Source organism: Anopheles stephensi, chromosome 2, assembly GCF_013141755.1.
Source record: "Anopheles stephensi strain Indian chromosome 2, UCI_ANSTEP_V1.0, whole genome shotgun sequence".
NCBI lineage: Eukaryota > Metazoa > Arthropoda > Insecta > Diptera > Culicidae > Anopheles > Anopheles stephensi.
The window spans coordinates 23,976,961-24,000,373 of record NC_050202.1 but is presented as its reverse complement, the minus strand read 5'-3'; the positions used below and the strand labels follow the sequence as shown (position 1 = coordinate 24,000,373).

At 43.7% G+C, this 23,413-nt stretch overlaps 1 protein-coding gene across 1 annotated transcript; it reads right to left on the bottom strand.

Moving 5' to 3' along the window:
- Positions 1-20,178: 20,178 nt before the first annotated feature.
- On the bottom strand, positions 20,179-22,738 carry LOC118508568. Its single transcript, XM_036048467.1, has one exon. It carries the CDS (start codon positions 22,705-22,707, stop codon positions 20,398-20,400), a length of 2,310 nt encoding a protein of 769 aa, XP_035904360.1. The 5' UTR covers positions 22,708-22,738; the 3' UTR covers positions 20,179-20,397.
- Positions 22,739-23,413: the final 675 nt, after the last annotated feature.

Here is a 23,413-nt window from a genome sequence, read left to right as displayed (position 1 = left end):
TTCGTAGGGCTGACTGCTTTACTACGGGTTAAATTAAGTCATCGAGTTTGTAGTTGCCATTAAGTTCAGTTGCCAGTAATAAAGTCAGTTTTCGAGTTTGTAGTTGCAAAAAAAGAACGTAATTGGGTAGCTTCAGTTTTCAATCGATCGTATTTTTGGTAATCAATCAATTGATCGACAGTCTCGCTGAAAGAACAGATAATACACGAACTCTTCTTGATGAATTAGCAGTCCAGATTCTTTCTCGCCCTTTTATTTAATCCTTTTTGTGGTAGTCCCATGGTCAAACTGGTAGCGGAGACGATCTTCACATGGCCAGGACGGGTATCGAATCAAGTCCGAACCGCCTCCCGTATGCTGGACTGACCTTCCAGCTAAGGGTAACATAAATTCAAAAGAAGCAGGTCAAGACCATTTCGAAGCTGTAGAGCCGAATAAGAAGAAGTGTTTTACTTAGCGTTCCAAAAGGGATTATATCTGTTTTTCCTAATGTTGAATTGATTAATGAGAGTTTCAGCTTCTGAGCTACCTCAATTGTCAAGATTATTGTCCATTGCCTAGAGGAGTGGATTAAAGTAAGATGCTGAGACAAGTGTTTATCCAAGAAATTGTGTTACATTCTCACAGTTTTACTGAGAATTAGTGTGACGACTCAGTACCTAGCATTGAGGCTTAGTAGTAGTCAAATTGATTTTGACAAGCCCTGGTTTCATGTCAAGGCTCGTTTCTGTAAGAGGGCGCTGCATACCAGAAACGGAATAGAATTTGATAGGATTTTTACCAAAAGAGGCCTCTGTGTCCTTTTCTCCTTTTCTTGAGTATTTTTTAAGTATGCAGCGCCCTCTATCAGAAAAACTTGTTTGACAGTAGTCTTTACTATTAAGGAAAGGATCCTTGCCGTCAAAACTGATTTTTTTTTGGTAGATATCATATTTTAAGCGATTTGTCTTTGATACAGTCTGCACAATTTGTTTTGTTTTAAGATTTTTTTCTTATAAATAATCCAACATATATAACAGCTTCAGCATGTACTCCTCGTTTTACGCATAAGTAAAGTACAGTGTAGGAACAAGCATGTTGCAAAGACTAGGCTTCCCCTGAATTTTCTTTTCCATCGTGCCATAAATAAACCAAACACCGTTTAAAGACATTTGCACATGGTAACATTCTTCTCCTTTAGACTGAAATCTTCCGCCGAACCACATCCTATTGCTCACTCGCGGAAAGAAATCATAAACACTGAATGCAATTTCGTTCCTTTCAACCAGCACCAACCACAGTATCACTCAGAACATCCCACAAAACGATTTCTCACACCGGCCGTTGTTCACCCTTTTGTGAACCTCGCAGCATCCCCCCCCCCACCCCCCAAAGCGTTCCCACAAAAGCCATACCGAGACAATTTTCTTTCCCGGGGTGCCATTATGCTAATTTTACGATTTTACTTTCGCACATCTGGTGCCCGCGAGTTCGCGCATCGGCTCGGCAAACCGGGTGCTCCGGTAATGATTTGTAATCGTTTGCAATTTCGCCCATTTAAAATATTTATCCGCTTGTTTTGCGCGTCCTGGGGAGGTTTGTTTTTGTTTTTTGCTGGTCTTCTTATTCTGTGGTAATTAGGCATTAGAAAAGCTTTCCCCCTTTCGCCGTTAAAGGATTGTGTGCGCTCAACTAAGTTAAGCCGGTGTAGATTGCAGCACGACGGGTTTTCATAAATTTAAATTTATTCCTCAAAATGGTAGACGGAAAATGAGGGCCTCACCGTCATTTCATCGCGCGCATCTTGCCCCAATGGCTCCAAACACATTCATTGTTATCATCCTATGGTGCCCTCAAGGGATGCTCGAACCTCCCACCAACCCATTCGATGTGGTGAGCTAGGAATGGTGCTGAAAATTTATGAAGCTGCAATATTTGATGTAATTTGAATAATAACGTTTAGCTCATTGGGCCATTTTGTCCAGTTTCGATTAACTATTCTCGGTACACAAAGGCGACCACCTTCCACCACGAACGAGGCGCACAAAGTACCAAGAGTTCCGGGGCACTTCTAATTCCCCATTTTGCGAACGCCGGTGTTTCGATGATTGGAGCCGCGAATTTAGTCGCGTATACTTAAACGGCTTACGGACGCGTTACGCCACCAGCCATCCACCCATCCCGTTCTGCATTTGTGTTGCTTTCCCAATTAACCACAACCACTTTCCCCGCCCGAATTTAGATGGGTGGTGTGGGTTAGGAACCATATTTTGTCGCTTTAAAATATCTACACACAGCAAACCATTCGACGGCCCGACCAGTGCCGGGCAAACACGATTCGAACTCTCACTTCGAAGCGATTGAACTACGATATAAATAATTTAGCGTAATTTGATAAATTAGCTATCGAATAAATATTTATAGTGCCGATGAATAATTTATCGACCGGCCGATATGCGAGCTCTCGGCTTACAATGGCCCCGGGGGACTCGGGTCTTCCAGAATAACGGTCTGTTTTTTGTGAATAGTTCGGCGAAAATGTTTAGATATTTGTGCATAATATTTTCAACACCACCAGCCAAGCTTGCTGGTGGTGGTGGTGATGGTGGTTTGTCTGTATCATTGTACTACAATTGGTAGTGTGGGGTTGAAATTGTGTGGAAAACAGTTCACTTTGCACTGAGATGAAAATTACGTGCACCGGAACAGTGGTGGAAATAAGTATGAGTGCTCAAATTTTAATTATTCTAGCTTTTTGGTAGCGCATATGAAACCAAAAATTTATTTTTGATGTATGTATTGGCTGTTAATAATATTGTGAAATAACAGAGCAATGAATTAAGTATTCATTTTCTCCAGAACTGATTTGATTTAAAAGCAGATAATAAAAAAATGTTTAATTCAATTAAGAAAGATATTTACTAGATTTTTATAGAATTTAGAAAGCAAATTTGACTTAATTACAGAAATGGACAATAAAATAAGACCGCACGATGTTAACGAATCGTGAAATTGACGTTTGGGTGCCGATTTGTAACGGATCAACTTAGTTGTTGTTGAATGAATCCAGAAATCGATTATGAGTATTTTTGTTATTTGAATAAAAATATGGCCAAAACATATTACATTAATATAAATAGTATATTTTTTCCATTTTTTTAACTTTTGGGCTTAAGTTGTTTTGTTTTTTTAACTTTATTGCAGTCTAGCGTTGTTGTTAAAACGGTTAGATTCTTTTGGTCACAAACATTTTTGAATTTTCATAATAAATTATTATCTACTTTTTGAATGTAAAAAATGTATCAAAAATGTACATAAAAAAATTTAAATGTTGAGAATTCCCTTGCTAAATTTTGGTTTAAAGCACCGAATACATAAATTTAAAAAATTGGTTTTAAGAGTAATCTTATACTACTGTCCGTCGCTGTATTTTTATATTTATGTGTTTAAAACTGTTTGAACAGCACAATCATGAAAGATAATTACCAAAGATCTGCTACAAGCTCTTAGCTAATTATTATAATGAAAACAAACTTAAATTGATTCTATAATTAAGCGCAGAAAAAGCTATAATTTTATAATGTCCATAATGATTTAAACGTTAAAAATAAATAAGAAATTGTTAGAGCTTTTTTATATGAACCTCAAAATTATGTCCAAAAAAGCAATTTCGGCGATTCTAAGACATTTGAGCGAGTTGTATTTTATTTGGCTGTATTTTATAACTGTAAAACAGTTCGTATTATATTCTCGGTCAAAATATGATTCAATCAAAAGTCATGCCACTCATAACCATTTCACACACTATATTCAAATCTAATCCAATGCTCAGAAGGTGTAAAACAGATATCTTAGTAAATCAAACTATTCAAGTCCAATTTTCCAACAAAAAATTAGACCGCCCTGTAAGGATTTTATCATTTGTAATTTTGTATTTGTTTGTCTTCACTTCATTTCAAACAAAATAATTAAAACAAAAAAGAATCGATCTGTTATATTATCGACAACAACCGTCAATTTGACGACTATTTTTCAATTTTAATGCATTAATGGCTTCGATAATTTTCCCCATTCGTGTTTCCTATCGCTTCCTCCGCTCGTCCATCCGCTCTTATCACACTAATCGGCATCAGTTAACTGCATTACATGACAGTGCGCGTATCGTTATCGTAACCGGGCATTTGTACCACGGTTTTCCGGAACCAACCCGTCAGCTTTACCCATGGCCAGCAGCAATTGCACGTTGCGCTGTACGCTGTAAATCCGGCTGACCCGGCGTCACCCGGAACTAGCCCAGGTTCGTATCAGTGCGCTTCGCTAGTGCAAATGGTTCCTGGATGTGGTATCTCCATTACTATCCCTACTCAGTGCCCTTTGAAGCACACAAACCGATGTCTCATCCCCCCGGTGGCAATAATGTGTGTGTGTGTGTGTGCGTGCGATGAAAGCATCTCCGTTGTTCTGGCTGTACCGACCGAACGTGAATCGGTTCAGTGACAGACACGGCGCAATGATAACCGAGGCAAGGGACAACCGGACAACGACAACGTCAAAATGAAGCCGTTTATTAAAAGCGTTTGATGTTGTTTCAACTATAATGTGCGTATTAATTTCCACCGTACACGGCCAGATTCGGCAAAGAGAGATTCGACGTAATTCCGGTACACAGGCGTTGAGTGAGGTTGGCAGTAGATATGCAGAAACGGTGGGAACAAACAATCTGCGCGGAAGCTGCACAAGAGTACGGGCCTGTGCACTGGTTTCCTGCTAGTTTGTGCGTTTTATTACACGGCATCACTCTTCCTGTGCCGCATGTGAAAGCGTCAATCGAGCATGGGGTCGCTATTCGTCATCATCCGTTAAGCATCATCCAGTGTGGAAGGCAGATTAGTGGAGCTGAACGGTGACGGCTTTTTGGGCGAATTGTTTAAACAGTGTTTTATTGAGCAACTGAACGATAACCAATGTCCGAATAATGAGAATGAATGGTTTACAAAATGGATACAATATTAGTTGGTTTGAAGAAAGGTTTAGGTGCACATTTTGATTGAATAGTTCGATTTATCTACTTAACTTATTTGTATTGATTTTGTGAACATTAATGAGATTCCGAAATTTGCTGCATTTTTACAGATATTGATTTCAAGGGAATATTTTTCTTAGAAATACAGCGTGTTCAAGGTAAATTTGACAGTTATGATTATCCAGCCCGAACTGTGGAAACGAATCACCATGCATCATGATAAACCGCGCAGGAAAGCAGAACTGGGACATCATGCAGTTAGAGGAGTGTTTCTTGAACACCGTGAAATCGAATCCAAAGTAGACAGAAAACTGTGACAAGTGTTTTGAGAACGTTTTGGGAAAGAATGATCTTCAGTAGACGATTGGTTTGCGTTCAACTGATGCATTCCTGTCGAATTTTCCCAAAAAAGGCCTTCTAGCGACCGAGACCTGAGCATCTTGGATATGGCGATGGCAATGGTAAAAGAGATTCTTATGACACATCCAGCAATACTAAAGAAGAATTAGTCTCAAAAATATTCTAAAGGCCTTGTCTAATGACACGATTGCAAGGGCTTGCTCCAGGTTCTGAATCCGAATCGAGGCCGTAGTCGATGCCGCTTGTTTAGTATTCCGTATATAATTTACAAATTTATCTTATTTTATCCCTAAATTTCAACGGTATTTAACTTTGTAGTTATATTCTCCAATGTTTTGTAGAATTTTAGTAGACTAAACATTCCATGTTAAGTCCATGTTTTCTGATTTAATTTTAAAGAAACGCTTTATGTACTGTTGGACTACCATTGGACAATTCTTTTACTATAGATGCCCCAAAGACTCGTTGAGTCCTACACTAGATATTTAGGGTCTGAATATCGCTTAGCATCAGATTTCTCACTAACAATGGTTCTTCAAAAGAGACCTTACATTAATTGTGCTGCTACTAATGGCAGTAACGAAATCGGGAGTCTATCATAGCCCACAATTCTGATTTCTAATATCTTAGAGACGAATTGAGACTAATGATTCAAAGTCTCTACTAACTACCAAACCAGCTCAGTTTTGTGAGGTCACAAAATTCTCGAATGAATCGTCTGAATGAAGTGCCTGATATTCTAGGACAATTCCTGGAAAACCACTCTTAGCAGCATTGTTTGCTACCAAGTTCCTGCTTTGTCGCCCTCTCCCATCATAAGATTACCTTCACCATGTGTTTGACTTCTTCATCTTGGCATAACGATCCAATAGGGTGTAGACTGATGGGAATAACCACTCAGTAGCGTGAATTAAATCAGAGTGAATGAGTTGTAATAGTGAGTTGCATCTTATACTCACTCATTATGAGTTTATTCTTGAATAATGATTTAACTCTCCGTGCCGACTAACCACTCACTCAGTGCGTTTTAACTCACTCATGAGTTAAATAACTCATTGGTGATTTAACTGTCCGTGCCGACTAACCACTCACTCACTGCGTTTTAACTCACTCACCTCGTTTTTACTCACTCACCTCGTTTTTACTCACTTACCTCGTTGTTACTCACTCACCTCGTTTTAACTCACTCACCTCGTTTTAACTCACTCACCACGTTTTGACTCACTCACCTCGTATTTACTCACTAAAGAGATAAATATCGTTTTGGGATATCGCATCGATTGTTCAATAATTTATTTATGAACAATCTATCTTTACGGCTCGTTACCGTATTGTATTTTCTTAAATCATCGTGTGATCATGACCAATGCGATATGCCAAAACGATATTTATCTCTTTAGTGAGTAAAAACGAGGTGAGTGAGTAAAAACGAGGTGAGTGAGTAAATACGAGGCGAGCGAGTAAAAAAGAAGTTAGTGAGTAAATACGAGGCGAGTGAGTAAAAAAGAAGTGAGTGAGTAAATACGAGGTGAGTGAGTTAAAACGAGATGAGTGAGTTAAAACTAGATGAGTGAGTAAAAACGAGGTGAGTGAATTAAAACGCAATGAGTGAGTGGTTAGTCGGCACGGAGAGTTAAATCACCAATGAGTTATTTAACTCATGAGTGAGTTAAAACGCAGTGAGTGAGTGGTTAGTCGGCACGGAGAATTAAATCATAGGTGAGTTAAAACAACTCTTCGTGATGATTTAAATCATCTAATTCATTGCTAAGATTTAAGTCATTCACTCATTCTGATTCAGTTTGCACATCACTACACTGTAGACCCCGAAGCCAGATAGCCATTGCTCACTCCGGGGAACGGCCTGGATTGGATTAGAACGTCGGATCTGCCTTGTGAATGTCGCCGATTTACACACTATATGATTTTCAGCACAGCTTTTAGTCGCTAGAACATTCTTTATAAAAAAATAGTTGTGTTTTGGATTTTTGTGTATAAAGTTTGTTAATAACATTTTCCCACGAATTAAGAAAAAAAAAACTACATAATTATTTAAGCTTTCTTATTACTACCCAAAACCAATCAAAAATGTAGCGAGCTCCATCTGCACGCTTCGCTTAGCTTTAGTGTCTTCCTTCCCCGTTCCGTATCGGAGATCAAACGGTAAGCGTACAGCTTCCACCCAAGTAAAGCACAAATTAAATCAAACTGAAACAAAAAATTATGCTCCCTCGCTGCGTTGCAACCAATGCACTTCACAAGCAATCTAACCGATGTTCCATCATGTCGCCGCATGCATATTCACGGTTCTGCATTAATTGATAGCAAGTGTAAGAAGCAAGCAGCCGCTTTCTTTGACGGTTCGATAATTGATTTACGAGCTGAATCTGAGCTGTTTCGTACTTAAGCGCTGAGGATCAGAGCGAACAGATTCACTTTACGCAAATCGTATTACCCATCGGTGATGAGATCATCTGTCCCGTGAACCGGTGCGCTCGATGAATGCCGTCCGTCGACTGTACGACAAAGGCAGCAGGCAGAATATGCAATTCTGCACGAGAGTGCTCGGTAATGGAATGGAACAAATTTGGGGTTGAAGTTTGCTGCACTGTTCGACGCCGGGTCTGATCAAAACGGTGTGATGATCAAAAGCAGACAGAAGAAGCGTTTGTGTAGGGGGGTGTAATTATACAATGATTTGATTCGTTGTAACAGATAATGAGTTAAAGAATTCTTCGCTTCTTCTTCTCAGAAACATCTTCTCAGAAAATTATGGCAAACTATCCTAGGAAATGATACGAAAACAGCTATGAAACGCGCACTAGGGCAAGTTCACCCCAAAGACCTAGCTCTGCGAGGCTTGATGTCTTCAAATGTTGCCCAATGGACGATGCGAATTGGGGTGAAGGTTGTCTGGGTTTTATGACCCCGGGTCAGTAGTATTGCGGGTGTCTATTCGAAGATAAGCCTGATGTGCTCATTGGTGTTTATAAAAGCGCCATAGACACTGACTCAATTAGACATTTTGGAGGTGAAACTCCTGGAAGTAACTAAGCTCGTCTGAGACGATCGATACGATGATACATTTAGCGATAATTGGTCTACTGTTTGTTGGTGGTTCGCTGGGAGAAATCACCGTAGATTCGCGTGCCAGGATGGCTCTGCAGAACCGAACAGCCCGTTCGGATGTGACGTGGTGTGAACTGTTTTACGCCGACGACTTTCCCGATAACTCCGAGTGTGAGAACGGTCTCGACGGTCAGTGGTATACGTTTCCTGCCTGCTGTAATGGTGCGTACAACTGTTTGGCTGGTGGTGTGTGGGACATGGTGCTGTGTCCAGCCCGGTTTGTGTACAACAGTGTGACGGAAGAGTGTGCCCCCTATTCCGGCATTGAGTGTCCTTTGAGAGATCAAAACCCAGGTGATGAACCATCGCCCACGGAAGCACCACCTATATCGTGCGGGACTGTGCGCAACGGAAAGCTACCGTATCTTCCCGACTGCACCAAGTACATCCAGTGCATAGAGGGTGGCCCGAATCTTCGCGACTGTCCCACCGGGTACGTGTTCTACGTTCCGTTCTTGATGTGTCTTCCGGGTGAGCAGAAACAGTGCGCACTGTACCAGGTGTAGACATTACTTCCGTTAAGATAAGACCGTCTCGAAATTGCACCAATCGATCGCGTCATCTGTTGATGGTGGTGTGGTTCAAGACAAGTTCAACGGCGTCATCCATCCAAGTCCTCGCTGGAGACAGTGCAGCTTTATTTTCCTTCTTCAGCCGGTCAGCTTTATCGCTCGATTATGATGCCATAAAATACTTGCCCCGAGCATCGACGGGATGCGAAACCGGATGAATTAGATAGTGCTATAAATTATCGAGCGTCAGTGTCAGTGTACCGATTGCGGTCCGTTCGATGTCGGTGGAATGTTGGTTATCATCGCGGTGTCGTAAATCAAGCGGTGGTTGCACTTTCCGCTGATAGGACTGGCAGCCGGAAGGTGCGATTGAAATTGGAGAAAAATAAAACAAAAAACGATCATATTTATGTGCAATTGTAAAGGATGAATGAGCGTCAAAGGAAGTTATTCCTGTTGTGTTGTACGATTAGAAATATTTTTGATAAGACCGGAAGAGATGTTATAATAATGAGATAAAGTACAAAGCAAATAAAAATGCTTTAATCGCCAATAATTTTAGCATTTCTTCCATTCTTTTACTAATTATTCTTGACGGAACGGCCAGCTGAGATTATGTTTACTTAACCGGGCAATATATTTAATGATATCACGCAGCCAAATAGGCAGCACTAGATACAGTGTAGCATGGCCTGCTGCAACAATCCTCGATACCGCACACGGTTTAGCACCGTCGTCTGCCAATCCATTATCCCGGCCCTTCTAACGTAAGCATCAACACCATCACTTCATTTCAATTTGGACCTATCACGCTTCCTCTGTCCATGTGGATGGCCTAAAAGGACTTTAAGGGCAGGGTCGTCCGGTGTCATTCTCGTGACATGACCAGCCCATAGGAGCTTGGCAAGTCTAATTAGCTTCAAGATGGGGCGACAACGGCGACGGTCTTCATACGGCAGGACCAGGATTGAAATTCCATACGGTCATGAAGGCATAATCCGGTAGTGAGGACTGACCATCCAATTACGTGGTATCATTAAGTCTAGTAAGTCAGAAATGACAGGTATTAGCACAATAGGTCGTCAGTCCAAAGTATAAGATGGTGGGATCATCGTAAAGCTCGTGATTGTAAAGCATCAGGATAGGAGCATCATAAGTTTTGGACGGTCACTGGAATTCCCCGTGCTATTCTTACTACCATCTGTTTCTTTGAGTGCTTGCAACCAAAAATAATTGATTGGGTACTCGGTTTTAGTTGTTCATTATTATGGCATCGATGCTGGAGAAACCATTCACCAGACTCCTTCACTGTGAATTACTCACTTCAGCTGGAGCAGAGCTCAGAAATCGCTTGAAAATCGTATGTTTATTTCGGACACCCCTGGAAAATCTGGAAAAAAATGGAAAACCGTAATGCATGATTGTTCTTAGGAGATAATATAATACAGATTCCAGCATAAACATAAGTGAAGGATAGCTCTTGAACGGTTTCTTCCAATGATGTATACTCCCAGAGCCTAATCAATAAAAAAAAACTCTACAGCAGCTTTATTGATCGCTTTAACTTCATCCCGAGCAGTACAAAAGGAAACCCGTCGACGATTTGTCCTTTTGCCAGCAGCAGAAGAAGAACGATCGATTGAAACCCGGCACTGTAATAATTACCTGTACTGCTTCCGCGTCAAAGTGCACCTTTACAATACATCTCATCTCATCCCGACCGGAAGCTGTACCCTAAAAGCTTCCCTGTCCCAAAAACTAATACTTCCACACGCCTACTCCCCCCTCTCTATCGCTCTCCCTTGGGTTTCTCCGATTGCGGATGGGGAGGGAGGTTCAATTTTCATCAAATTTATTTCACCTTCGAGGCTTTCGCCGAACGACGGGCGAGACCGAGGCTGGTTGGCTGGTTTGTACTCGCTTGCAATCCCGACGCGTCCAGACACATACCGCGATTCAATTATCTTGAGCGCATGGTGGTGGCACACACACACACACACACACACTTGAGTTACATGGACTGAGGTGCGCACACATTGGACGGAAGTAACGAATTTCTACAACCTCATTTGGTGGGCGCATTGTACAGGTAGCAGCAGCAGCAGCAGCATTGCAACACCGGCTCAGGTGCATCGGGTGGGAAAAGTGGTTTTCTGAGACTTTCCCGTTGGAGCCACTTTGAAGGAGTGGCACCCTCTCTATACACCATCCTTCGGCTAGCCATACACACACGCAAAGCCACACAAACTTTTCTCTGCACACACACACACACACACACGTAGTAGTAGTGCCGATGGCGGTGGTTTGGTTCGTTACACCGTTCGCCACCGACCGAGGCGAGCACACGGAAGGAAAGTTCGCTTTTTACACGTCGTCTTCACACCTGGGAGAGCTAAATCATTGCTAGTCTCGGAAGTTGCAGTTGAAAATCTACCTTGCAGCTTGGTGTCCACCCTGGTGCAGTCCCCACTCCGCCTGCCACCTGGCAAATCCTTAGCAATTCGAAATCCCGGAAGGAGTGGAGCTCACGATTCAATCAGTTTTACAGTGCGAGATTTTCGTGTATGTGTGTGTGTGTATTTTTTGCTGTTGTTGTACGCTATATCCTAGAGCGAAAGGAGTTTCTGGATTGCATGAGTCTCGATTCGACAGAATTGCTTCGTGTATGTGTGTGTGTGTTTTTTTTTGGTTGTACTCTTTACAATTTATTTCTTCGTTTTGGGTGTGGATTGAGAAAGCGTTCTAGGTCTTGCACTATGGGATGAGGAACGTTAGAGGTAAAAATAATTTAATAAAGAAAAATTAAGAGAAGAAGCTGAAGATTGTTCTTTACCTAAATCTAGGACACAGAAGATTTTGTCTTGATTTTGTTTACATGACATGCCCGGTCTTCTGCAGGCTTTACTGTAGACTGATAACACTGTCAAAATCACTCCAGTCAGATTTTATATGACTGGCTTACTCTGTTATCAGGTACTACAGCCGATACCGCTCATGGGCTATCGTCTACATTTGCCAATCAAATATCCCGGCCTTTCCGGCTGACACATCAACGTTATTACTCCAGCTTATCTTGGACATACCACACTTCTTGTGTTGGTATCAACGGACTTACTATAATTTACAGGACGGGTCGTCCGGTGTCATTTTCATGACCAGTTCACTGAAGCTTTTCGTGCTTTTTGTCATAAGGTTCGTAATTGCAAAGCTTGCTCGATAGATGACAAAACGCCAGCTTCGGAGGAGAAAATGCTTATGAGCTGCTTCTTCTTGAATACTTCTTCTTCTTCCTTGGCACTACAACCTCGATAGGTCTCAGCCTGCCATTTCTGGCTTTCTGTGACTTGATTTTTTCCTATAGCTAGTCAGTCCAACGTACGGTGAAGAGGTCTGGATGAGATTTGAAACCCGGTCCTGCCGTGTGTAGACCGACGCCACTATCCTCTTGGCCACCGGGCTGCCTCATTCAACCATTACTTCTGAAATATTCAACATAAAATTCAATTTCTTGGTGGTTTAGAACCATAACTATAGTTTTGCCCACTGTCGTTCCATATTGCTCCATAGTGCACCCGGGATCGACATTTTATGAGGACCGATCAGTAACTCACCAAATCCTCCCCAGAATTGGATGATACTCTAATAAGATTAAGTGTAAGTCCAGAATAGTGGTAACACTTTCCCACTCATACACACACACACAACCACACCCTCTAGGACTCCGACTTGAAGACTCCCCGGACTTGCTTTCCCTCCCGGTACGATCCGCGCACTGACAGAAATTCTAATAAAATTTGCTTCTATTTGAACAGCGACTGTTGCGCTCGGGAAATAAGAAGAGTGTCCCTTGAATGAGCAAACAAGCCGCCGGCAGGGGCTTGCTACTGCCAGCGCTGACCAATCAGCACGCCGTGAGAAGTCACGCTGCGGACTGCGGCTCGCCCGCTGTGACACTTTCCGCACCGTGATCACACGTTTTCCCCCCCGTGGATTTATTTTCCCAACCAGTCGAATGTGCTTCCCGGATTGTGTACGCGCGTGTGCGATTATCTTACGCGCCTCGGTGTGGGTCTCATGTCTGCTCATTTGGGAAAAAAACAGAAACGGCACATCGGTGAAGGAACACTCTCTCACACCTTTCCACGTATCTCCGGCCAGTTTGTCACAGCGGGTAAGGATCAGAATCTTCTGGCGCCCGCTCGTTCGACCGGAGGGTTTTGATTTATTAAATTTAATGAGCACAATCGTTACCGATTTCCGCGAAACGATGCCAATGATGGTGCGTGGCCTTCATGGATGGGCGGATGAGCCTAGGAAACAATCTGTTTCCAAGGAGTTCGGGTGACGGTGACGCACGTCGTTTAGGTTGTTGGCCGGTTGGCTGTTTTGTGCGAAACAGCGACTGTACTATGCTGCTAGAATGAGTGTGATATTTTTAAATGTGTGTATAAAAAAACTATAACGTTCAATCGAAACAACACGCTGCCTGTCTTCCGCGTTGTTAATGATGGCGTTAAATGGATGGCTAAATGCCAATTTAATCTATTTGCTCGAGACTTAATTTTATACAAAATATAATTTAAATGTTTAACATGCAACGTGGATATAGAAGCAAAGCAATCAACTTTCACAAAAGTTATGTTCAAGTGTTATAACTTGCATACCTTCAGGCGGTATAATACAACAAAATAAATAACACTCACGACATCGCTTGTTCCATAACAACAATTTTACGTGCGAATTGCATACATTGAGGCGTTTTTCTCCGGACTACCTCAACGTAGTGTCATAGTAATGAATATAAAAGCAAAACATAAATTTCACTAGAAGTGCAATTACATGTAAAGATAGCTCATTTCTAATAAATATTGCGACACGCACACACACAGGAATAAGCATAATGGATGCAAAACCAGAACGTACTGAAAAAAAATATCCTCTTCCTCTCTAATGACGATTCAATTGCTCGGGATGAGTCAGCTCACTACCCTTCGGACAACCTGGCAAAGGGCCCACCGTCCCGATGCGTCATAATCCTATTGCATAACATATTTTCCAATAGTTTACGGTTGTTTAGTCTGCAACCGTTGTGCCGCTTTCGCTGTACCTCATCAGTAAGCTGTGGATTGTGCGGCGAACGAGAAAAGAGGGAACGTCTAATTGCTGGTGTGCATACCAAGTACGGTGAGAGCGTGTAATAGAATAGAGATAGTCATAAAGGACACTGCTCATCCTCCCAGCGGGGTAGGGATGCTGAGCATAAATCCGATACGCACGTGAAACCATAACTCAATACCGGACCGGAGGGGTCCCAAATTCATTCGACCATCTCGACGGCCGGTTTTTAGTTTCTGTGTTTTTTTCCCATCCATTTCGGATGCGCCACACCCCGGGGATGAGCAATCGTCGACGGGATCGACAATATGGAATGTCATTGTTGTGGAACGAATCACCCAACGTTCCCGTAGCGCACGTCCCGCGTAATTGATTATGAATTTATGGCACGAGTGATTTGTTGGGACCACGATAGCAGGCATTGGCGGGCAGGGCAGTGAAATAAAAATCGGTTGTTTTTGGGAAACGATTCGATACCGCCGATTGGTGATCGACAAGATAGGTCGACCGGTATCGCTGCCAACGAGTGACTGTTGTGCCGTTTGACGGTAGTAGTTTGAATAATCTTGCTCGATAAGGTGGACGCAGTGGAGATGGATAATTTCAATCTAAGAGCCGCTTCTGATTGACTGTGCTGTAAATCATCGAGCAATCAACCCTAAGACGGTGTTGGTCGTATGAGTGTAGGATGCAGGAGTTGTTAAAATAGTTTACAGCTGATGTGTGTTACTTCCGGTTACTATAGCTCAAGTCTGATGTTTCAAGTATGATCTCCTTCTTTGGCTACTACGTATCTGCCTTAAGATTAGGACTACAAGCTTCAATGGAGGAGTGAAGAGTTCTGATAGCTGGTGTAAGAAATCTTTGAAGAGGGTTTTGAATCTTCTCTTTTTCGAAGGGTCACAACAATATCAATCAAATATTCTTGACAGGACTTCTTGAAAACTTCAAGAGATGGATTTTCAGGTGGAAATAAACCTTATGTATTTTATGGAGGAAAGGAACATTTAAGAAAACAAGTTTCAAGTTCTTTCTCTGATACTTTCAACTATTACTATCCGTCAAATGATTATGGATTGGTACTAATGACTCCAATAAACTAGTAAAGTCTCTTGGCTTTTAGTAAATATCGATGCTTTGAAGGCTCAACAGTTCGCAATATCATCTCAAGGATTCTTCTGATATTTCTGGATGGTCTTCCACACTTGAAAGATCAGACTTGAGCTAAAGTAGCCGGAAGTAACAATTCTCTCTCTCTCTCTCTCTCTCTCTCTCTCTCTCTCTCGCTCTCTGTCTCTCTTCTTGGCCTAACGACCTCCTAGGACTTTTCTGCCATTTTTTGCTTGCTAGACTTAATCATACCATGTAGTTTGATAATCAGTCCTCAGTACTGGGTCTTCCCATTTGGACCGTATGGGATTTGAACCCCGTATCTGCCGTATGAAGACCGGAGCTGCTGTCGCCTCTACCATCGGGCCTGTATAATCTTCTTTCTAAATCTAACTTTAATAAGTTTAATTTGAACGTCTAATTGTCCTACTAAGCTATCAAAAAATATTTTCTTTACAAACAATTGGCCAACCGTCGTGAGTAATCAACCCACCTAATGCCGTCTCACGGTGCTTATTACATTTAAACAGGCATCTTCTTTACACCATGATAAATGATGCTCGTCGTTGCACAAAACAATCTCATCATATCTTGCACCGAACCAAATACAGCTCAACCAGCCCGTCAAGGATTAGATGACGCCGCCGAGTAAGCGTGTCAATATTTACCCAACCGAACGGCTGCAATTGAATTGACAATCGCGCGGGACACCAAATCGGGCCAAACGCCTTCGATGTTTGGTTTGGACCTGGCAGTTCAAAAAGTGCATAAGTCACAGTCAAACATCAGTTTTTCTTTCCCCCGTTCTAAACGGTACTCAGCGGGATTGTTTCGTAACGATCGGGGGAAAAATTGTCACGGCTCGGGGAACAACCTCCCGGGAACAACGTGACCAACGGTGGACGATACCGAGGTGGGAAAGGTTTTCGGGGGTGGTGGTGCGGGTTTCTCCGGTTCATTTTACGTAAGCCACACGGCGTGGACCGCATTTAAGAACCAATTTCCGACACCTTCGTATGGCTTCGGGCACGGCCAACCGCAAAAACCTGGCACAGAGGATCGTTTGGCACGGTGTTCCATTTCAAATTGGTATTTTATTTAAACTCTGGCCGCTTTTAAGCTTGAGGTGGGACCGGGGGTTTTGGTGGACTTTTCTTGAAGGTTTTCCATTTCATTTAACTCGTTGGCTTTTGCCGACGGTACTGCATTTCCTATGGGAATGGGAGGGTATTATAAATCGCGTAAGATTGCATACTGGCAGGGGCCGCTGTTGCTTGACAGAAGGTATTGTTTTAAGGGCCTTTAGCCGGGAGTGGTTGCAAATGAGCAATCAGTTAAACATTTTCGAAGCATTGATTGAATATCAAAGGACAAATTAACACCAGCTCACCGTCGGTTCTATTACATCGCTCTGAAAACTTGTGCAGCACACGAGTGTTAATATAATGTGAAACAAATTGCAAAACAATAGCGCTAAGCGAGCCCGAGGTCGACAACAGGCGATCCGACAAATCCCTCGTATCATGTCCTGCTAGACTCAGCGAATGTCCAACTTTGGTGAGAAGCAAACATATGCTCACATCATCAATTACAAACTTAATGTAGTTTCGTACACGCGCTTTTTTGTGTGGTGCTTCGTTGGTTCCTTCGTTCACGCTGGTTCTCTGCAGTGACCACTTTCACCCGCGGCGAAGTACATCGTCATTTCGAGTGGGTTTTTACCGCACATTGAACGTTTTCCCGGAAGCGCTCGGTGAAGGCAGCAAGCAAAAAAAAAATCGTTTCTGTGCGGAGAAAATAATTAAACTACAATACAACTGCACTTTCACACGAGGCATGAAGTTGAGAGCAGAACTACTGCTGCTGCTGCTGCTGCTGATGTCTTAAGAGTGGAGCAGTGAAACAACTTCTTTTCAGACACTCCTTTGCTCCCGTTCGGAGGACACACTCATTGGTTTCGATCGTGTACTCGTGGTGTTTCCGGAGAAAAACAATGTTCTAGAACCACCGTGTTACAGTGTTTCTTCGAGAGATGAAAAATAGCTCCAAGCAGTTGGTGGGTCTTTTTCTTGGTGGGGCGTATTTCTACACCCGCCCACTTCCTCTCTCCACCCCATTACAAAAAATTCTCATCCTAAAAACCAGGTGAAATGAAACCGAAACGGACACGTACTTTTGACGCGAACGAAACATTGCGAAAACCGCCTGCGCCTGAGGAAAATTAATGATCCTCCCGAAATTAACCAATTTCAGGGCTGAGGGTGGGTGAGTGACTACTCATTTATGTGCGCGCACCCAGTTTCGCCTATTCTTATCACAAGTAGTACGCCGGCGGTGGTGAAAAAGTTTGCCCCGTTTGGCCGCCGGGTTTTGCCAGCGTGGCCAGCTAATGATCTGTTGTCGTCTGCGGTGGAAAACTTTATAGTTGATTCCGGGGGACCCTTGCGGGTTAGTAATTAAATATGATAATGTTGCGCCCTGCGTCCAGTTTGCGGGTGTTTTTGGAGCAACTTTTGCTTCTGCTCTGGTTTGATACAGTGCTTGGGAAACGGGATGGAGGATGTATTTTTGCATCTTATACGGTATGTTTTAGGGTACAGTTATTTTGAACGGGCGGTCGTTTGTCATCAAGTGAGGCCATTTGAGTAGGTTGTATTTCAAAATGAAGTTTATTTAGATGGAAAAGATGTGCGTAAACTGAGTGGAGCGTAAAATACCGTCTTTTGATCTTTTTTACTGTATGAATTGCATACATTACGGCGTAATTTCGAAAGAAATTGGCAATACGCCTGAAGTTATGTAAATGGTATATTTTCTGAACAAGGTTCAATGATTGAATGTGTAAATAAAAACGATTTGAACAAAAATAATTCGTTCAATGCGTTATAAATATTATTTAACTGTGTTTAGTACCACTATAATTTTATAACAAGATGTAATGAATATAATTTTATTAAACCTTTTTGTATTAATTTATAGAAGCTTTTGGTCTCATAGAGTTCATTCGGCTCATGTCATATCAAGTTTTGGACAGGTATTTCAAATTTTAAGTAATTACTGTTTTTTTTCAAAAGCTATACTAAACATTAGGATTGCATACTTTTGGGCGTTTATTCATTTCTTTCTTTATTTTCAAGAGATTATTCATTTCTCGTCTTTTTTTCTTCTTGGTAGATTGAAGTCGTGGCCTAACGTTGTTTTTTTCTCTTGCTTTTGTTTTCTGCTTTTATTTTTTCTCATTAATGATTTCTGATTTGTAAGATAAATTTATTCCTTTTTAATTTTTTTTTCCAATATGACGGTTTGAAGCCGTAGAAATACATGCATTTTTTTATGTAGGACGTCCTGGCCGAAATGCTTGGATTTCTTTTAAAAATGTTTGGAAAAGTACAATACGCATCAACAATAAATTGTAATTGCGTTCTGAGTTCTTAAAACGATTGAATAATAAATCCGCTCACGTCACGGTTCAGCGCACATCCATAAGGCTATGGACGATTGAAATATTTCGAGATTGATCAAAGACTTGCTCACTGGCTGCTCATTTGACAAGCTTGAGCGCCGAGGTACCGTACAATTGCATCAAAGGTATTTTGCGATGTAAATGTTATCGGAGTTGACGTACCAACGGGGAAGCATTTTCACTCTAGCGGCACTAAACATCACTGATTGCAATTACAAAGCACATCATCATTCCTGTGAAAAGGTTTGCGATTTTCAATTTTTTGCTTGTCGGCTGGCTTGGCTTTACAGCTCACAATAACTAACGAGGATTTAGTAATTACGACCGATCGTTTAGGGTTCCTGTTTTTTGCGTTTGTTTGCATGGGTACGGAGGGGGAATGGGTTTTCAGCTATTCAGCTGTCGATTGAAACTTCCAACCATCCCAGAGCTCGCTCAACATCAAGGATGTGTATCATCAACTGATGACTGACCCTAGAGCTCCCTATCTATGAGTCGTAGAACGTAATTTGAGTCCTGCCGCCTTCTCTTCACCAATTATCCCATACCGATCGCACCACATAGCCTTGCACTTGCTGCAAGTAGAAAAGAAACCTCAACGCCCCCCCTTACCAATAGCCCCTTTTTATACAGACAGATGGCAGACAGTTTCTTCAAATTGCTCAAGCAAGGATTTACAGAATTGTGCGCTAAACGGTCGCCGCCCCAGCCGGCCACAAAACCGCGTTCGCTTCCACCATCCTTTTGATGCGAACTGCACGAGCAGTGATCGGGACATAATTGAAAAGCCAAGCCCGGAAACGTGAAAGCAAAACCGCACGCATACCGCCCCATCAACAAAGGCCGGATGGCCACCGTACCATGCGCTGAAAAGAAAACGCAACCCGAGTAGTCTGAGGTTATGCCGTCTGTCAGTTGGAAAGCGCACGTAACGGTTCCCAGTCGGAAGGAAGGAAAATCGATAACTACTTCCCGAAAAATCGGCCCTCTTTTAGGGTGGGTGCGCTGTTCTTCAGGTACTCGGGAGCATCGTTAACTGCGTCGCTAGGCGAAACGAGCGAGCGTTTCGCAGTTCCGGTTGGTACTTTCTGTTTTTATCTTTCAGCTAATCGTAACCCCGTGCATGGGTGTGTGACGGGTGGTATACAGATAGATGGTAACACACCGCCAGTTGTAACGGATGTCTGACTTCGAATTGGTGAACTAGCTGCCTCATACTGAACCACTTCCAACTAGCCCACGAGCTACACAAAAGGACAAGCAATTAAACTCACATGCTCGAAACACACGCACAACGAGCGTGTAATGGTTGCTCGCGTGCGTATCGATGGTGCGTAATGCACCATCCCACCGACGCCGGTGCTTTCAGTTTTATCGGCGTATTTATTTGGGTGAGATAGGTTGTGCGGTTTAGCTTCATTGCCAATCAATAAGGTTTCGATAATCGAGCGACCGGAGGAACGTGGGCTGAAGCTCGGCATGTCAGCTGCAGGTGTAGTTTAGTGTTTTGATTTATTTTCTGTTTTATTTATTCATCCGTATCGAGTGCAGGCACTGACCCTGATGCGTGTGTCGCAAGGATGAAGCTACCTCTACAATAATGTTAATAAGTGTAAAAGAAGATTTCATATTCAAACTACTTTGTACTATAATTTTATAGCAGAATGTTATGATTCTCGCGCCAGCTCAAGGACCGAAGAGGAGGTCTAGACCGAATACAATTGACACAGCACTGGATCACCTGGCAGGCAAGTCTTGAATGGGTCGTAGTAGATGTAGTTCTCCAGGCAAGTCCTCACACCTGGTTCGCCCTGGAAACAGTACACGTAGCTCACACAATCATTCTGGATCGGCAAGAATCCGGTGAAACCCTCGATGCAACCGGTGTTGGTCTCTCCTGGATCACCTCCGGTTTCGGGAGGAACCAGTTCGGTTGTAGTCGTTGGCTCCTCCGTCGGTTCAGGTTGAGGTTCCGTTGGAGTTGGCTCCTGGTTTCCTCCATTGATGTCTGCGCAAGTTTCACTGTTTCCCTTGATACACAATCGCAGGTACACCGAGAAATAGTAGCCATTGTTGCAGTTTTGTTCCTTGGCCTTGTTCTTGTAGCACGAGATGTACTTTGTGCAGGAATCGGGATGAGCTACGTTTCCTAGAAGAGTTTTCGCACACAGATAGTCGTATGGGCCAGAGGTTTCAGAAGGGTCTTCTCCAGATTCGGTCTTTTCAGCTGGTGGGTTCGATGGCTCTGGTTCCGGTTCGGGAGTGGTGGCCTCAGTAGTTGGCTGCTCTTCCGGAGCATCAGCACAGCCTCCATTCTTCTGCTTGACACACAGATGCAGCTTAGACGAGTAGGCGTATCCCTGCTTGCAAGACTCCTCCTTGCCCTTGTACTTGTAGCAAGAGATGTACTTCGTGCAGGACTCAGGGTGAGCCACACTTCCGAGCAGAGTCTTCTCGCACAGATAGTCATAGGGGCCGGGAGTCTCCGAGGGCTCTTCTCCAGACTCGGTCTCTTCAGATGGCGGGTTCGATGGCTCTGGTTCCGGTTCGGGAGTGGCGGCCTCAGTAGTTGGCTGCTCTTCCGGAGCATCGGTACAGCCTCCATTCTTCTGCTTGACACACAGATGCAGCTTAGACGAGTAGGCGTATCCCTGCTTGCAAGACTCCTCCTTGCCCTTGTACTTGTAGCAAGAGATGTACTTCGTGCAGGACTCAGGGTGAGCCACACTTCCGAGCAGAGTCTTCTCGCACAGATAGTCATAGGGGCCGGGAGTCTCCGAGGGCTCTTCTCCAGACTCGGTCTCTTCAGATGGCGGGTTCGATGGCTCTGGTTCCGGTTCGGGAGTGGCGGCCTCAGTAGTTGGCTGCTCTTCCGGAGCATCGGCACAGCCTCCATTCTTCTGCTTGACACACAGATGCAGCTTAGACGAGTAGGCGTATCCCTGCTTGCAAGACTCCTCCTTGCCCTTGTACTTGTAGCACGAGATGTACTTCGTGCAGGACTCAGGGTGAGCCACACTTCCGAGCAGAGTCTTCTCGCACAGATAGTCATAGGGGCCGGGAGTCTCCGAGGGCTCTTCTCCAGACTCGGTCTCTTCAGATGGCGGGTTCGATGGCTCAGGTTCCGGTTCGGGAGTGGCGGCCTCAGTAGTTGGCTGCTCTTCCGGAGCATCGGCACAGCCTCCATTCTTCTGCTTGACACACAGATGCAGCTTAGACGAGTAGGCGTATCCCTGCTTGCAAGACTCCTCCTTGCCCTTGTACTTGTAGCACGAGATGTACTTCGTGCAGGACTCGGGGTGAGCCACACTTCCGAGCAGAGTCTTCGCACAGAGATAGTCGTAGGGGCCGGGAGTCTCCGAGGGCTCTTCACCAGATTCGGTTACATCAGCTGGTGGGTTCGATGGTTCCGGTTCGGTAGTAGCGCCCTCATCAGAGTCTTCGTCAGAACCAGATTCTTCACCTTCTTCCGACTCATCGGAACCACTTGGTAGACTCTCAGTGGTTGACGGCTCATCAGGCTGAACCGTACACGTCTCCTTATTTCCAGGCACACAGCTGATAAAATCATCCACGAAAATGAATCCTTCTGCGCACAGTTCTATAGCTGCCTTTTCTTTAGAACAAACAAGGAATTTGTCACATGCATTAGGATGCACTCGTACACCGTACAACACCTTCTGGCAAAGATAGTCGTACTGCTCCGGGCTCTCTTCCGGCTCGGGCTCAGGCACTGGTTCGGGTTGTGGTTCCGGTTCGGGGTTTGCTTCAACAGCACAGGTAGCAGATCCAGTCGGCACACACTTGCCGCTTACCGTATCATACTCGGAGCTACTTTTGCATTCCTTGATCTCCAACGCACCTTTCCTGCACAGCAAATACTTTGCACAATCACCTGCAATGCCGTAGGTCGCTCCTTCCTCCAGCTTAGTGCAGCTTCCTGCTGACGATGGTTTTGCAGTTGCTGATCCAATGATGGCTAGCAAGGCCACACCTATTGCCACTGTTAGTCTCATCTTCGCTGTACGTATGTCTTGTACTGTGTCGTTCGTTTGCAAAGCCAAACGCTTTTATAGCAAGCCGCAACCCTGTATCCTTATCATGCGGTATATAGTTTATGAGTCCAGCCGACTTGCACAGGAACGGAACGGCTATGCAGCTGACCACGACCACGGTCAAACACGTTATCGTGCAGGCGGTCTTACGGTTGTCTTTTTTTCAGTCGCCACTAATGGGTGGGCCACATAAACATTTAGCGCTGTGCACGGTGGCGACATATCGCATGCGGTCATTTGATGTCTATTGCTGCTCGGATGATTCGAGCCCACGGGTCCATAAATGAAGACGGGTAGCAAAATGGTGGTCGTATGTGGGTTACGGCATACGTTGATCCGGGATATCGTAAATTGGTCCAATCGAGCCGTGTTGGAAAGTCATTTCAGGTAAGCACTTTCTTGCAGAGGAGTACAGTACGGCATGCGTTGAGTTGATTTAAGTAGCTGCACACGGGAAATTACACTTTCGTTCGAGTGTCCCAGTAGCTGGCTGGCGTAGATAAGCGTAGATTGAGGAAATGAGTGTTCAATATCGGTTGCGATTCCTAGAATGGCCATGGTGGTTGACAAACTGTTTTTCGCAGTTCGAACTTGAACATAACAATGAGTTGGCAGCCTATTCGATCAAGGTGGTAAGTTATGAATGAGGCTATCATGACTGCAAACC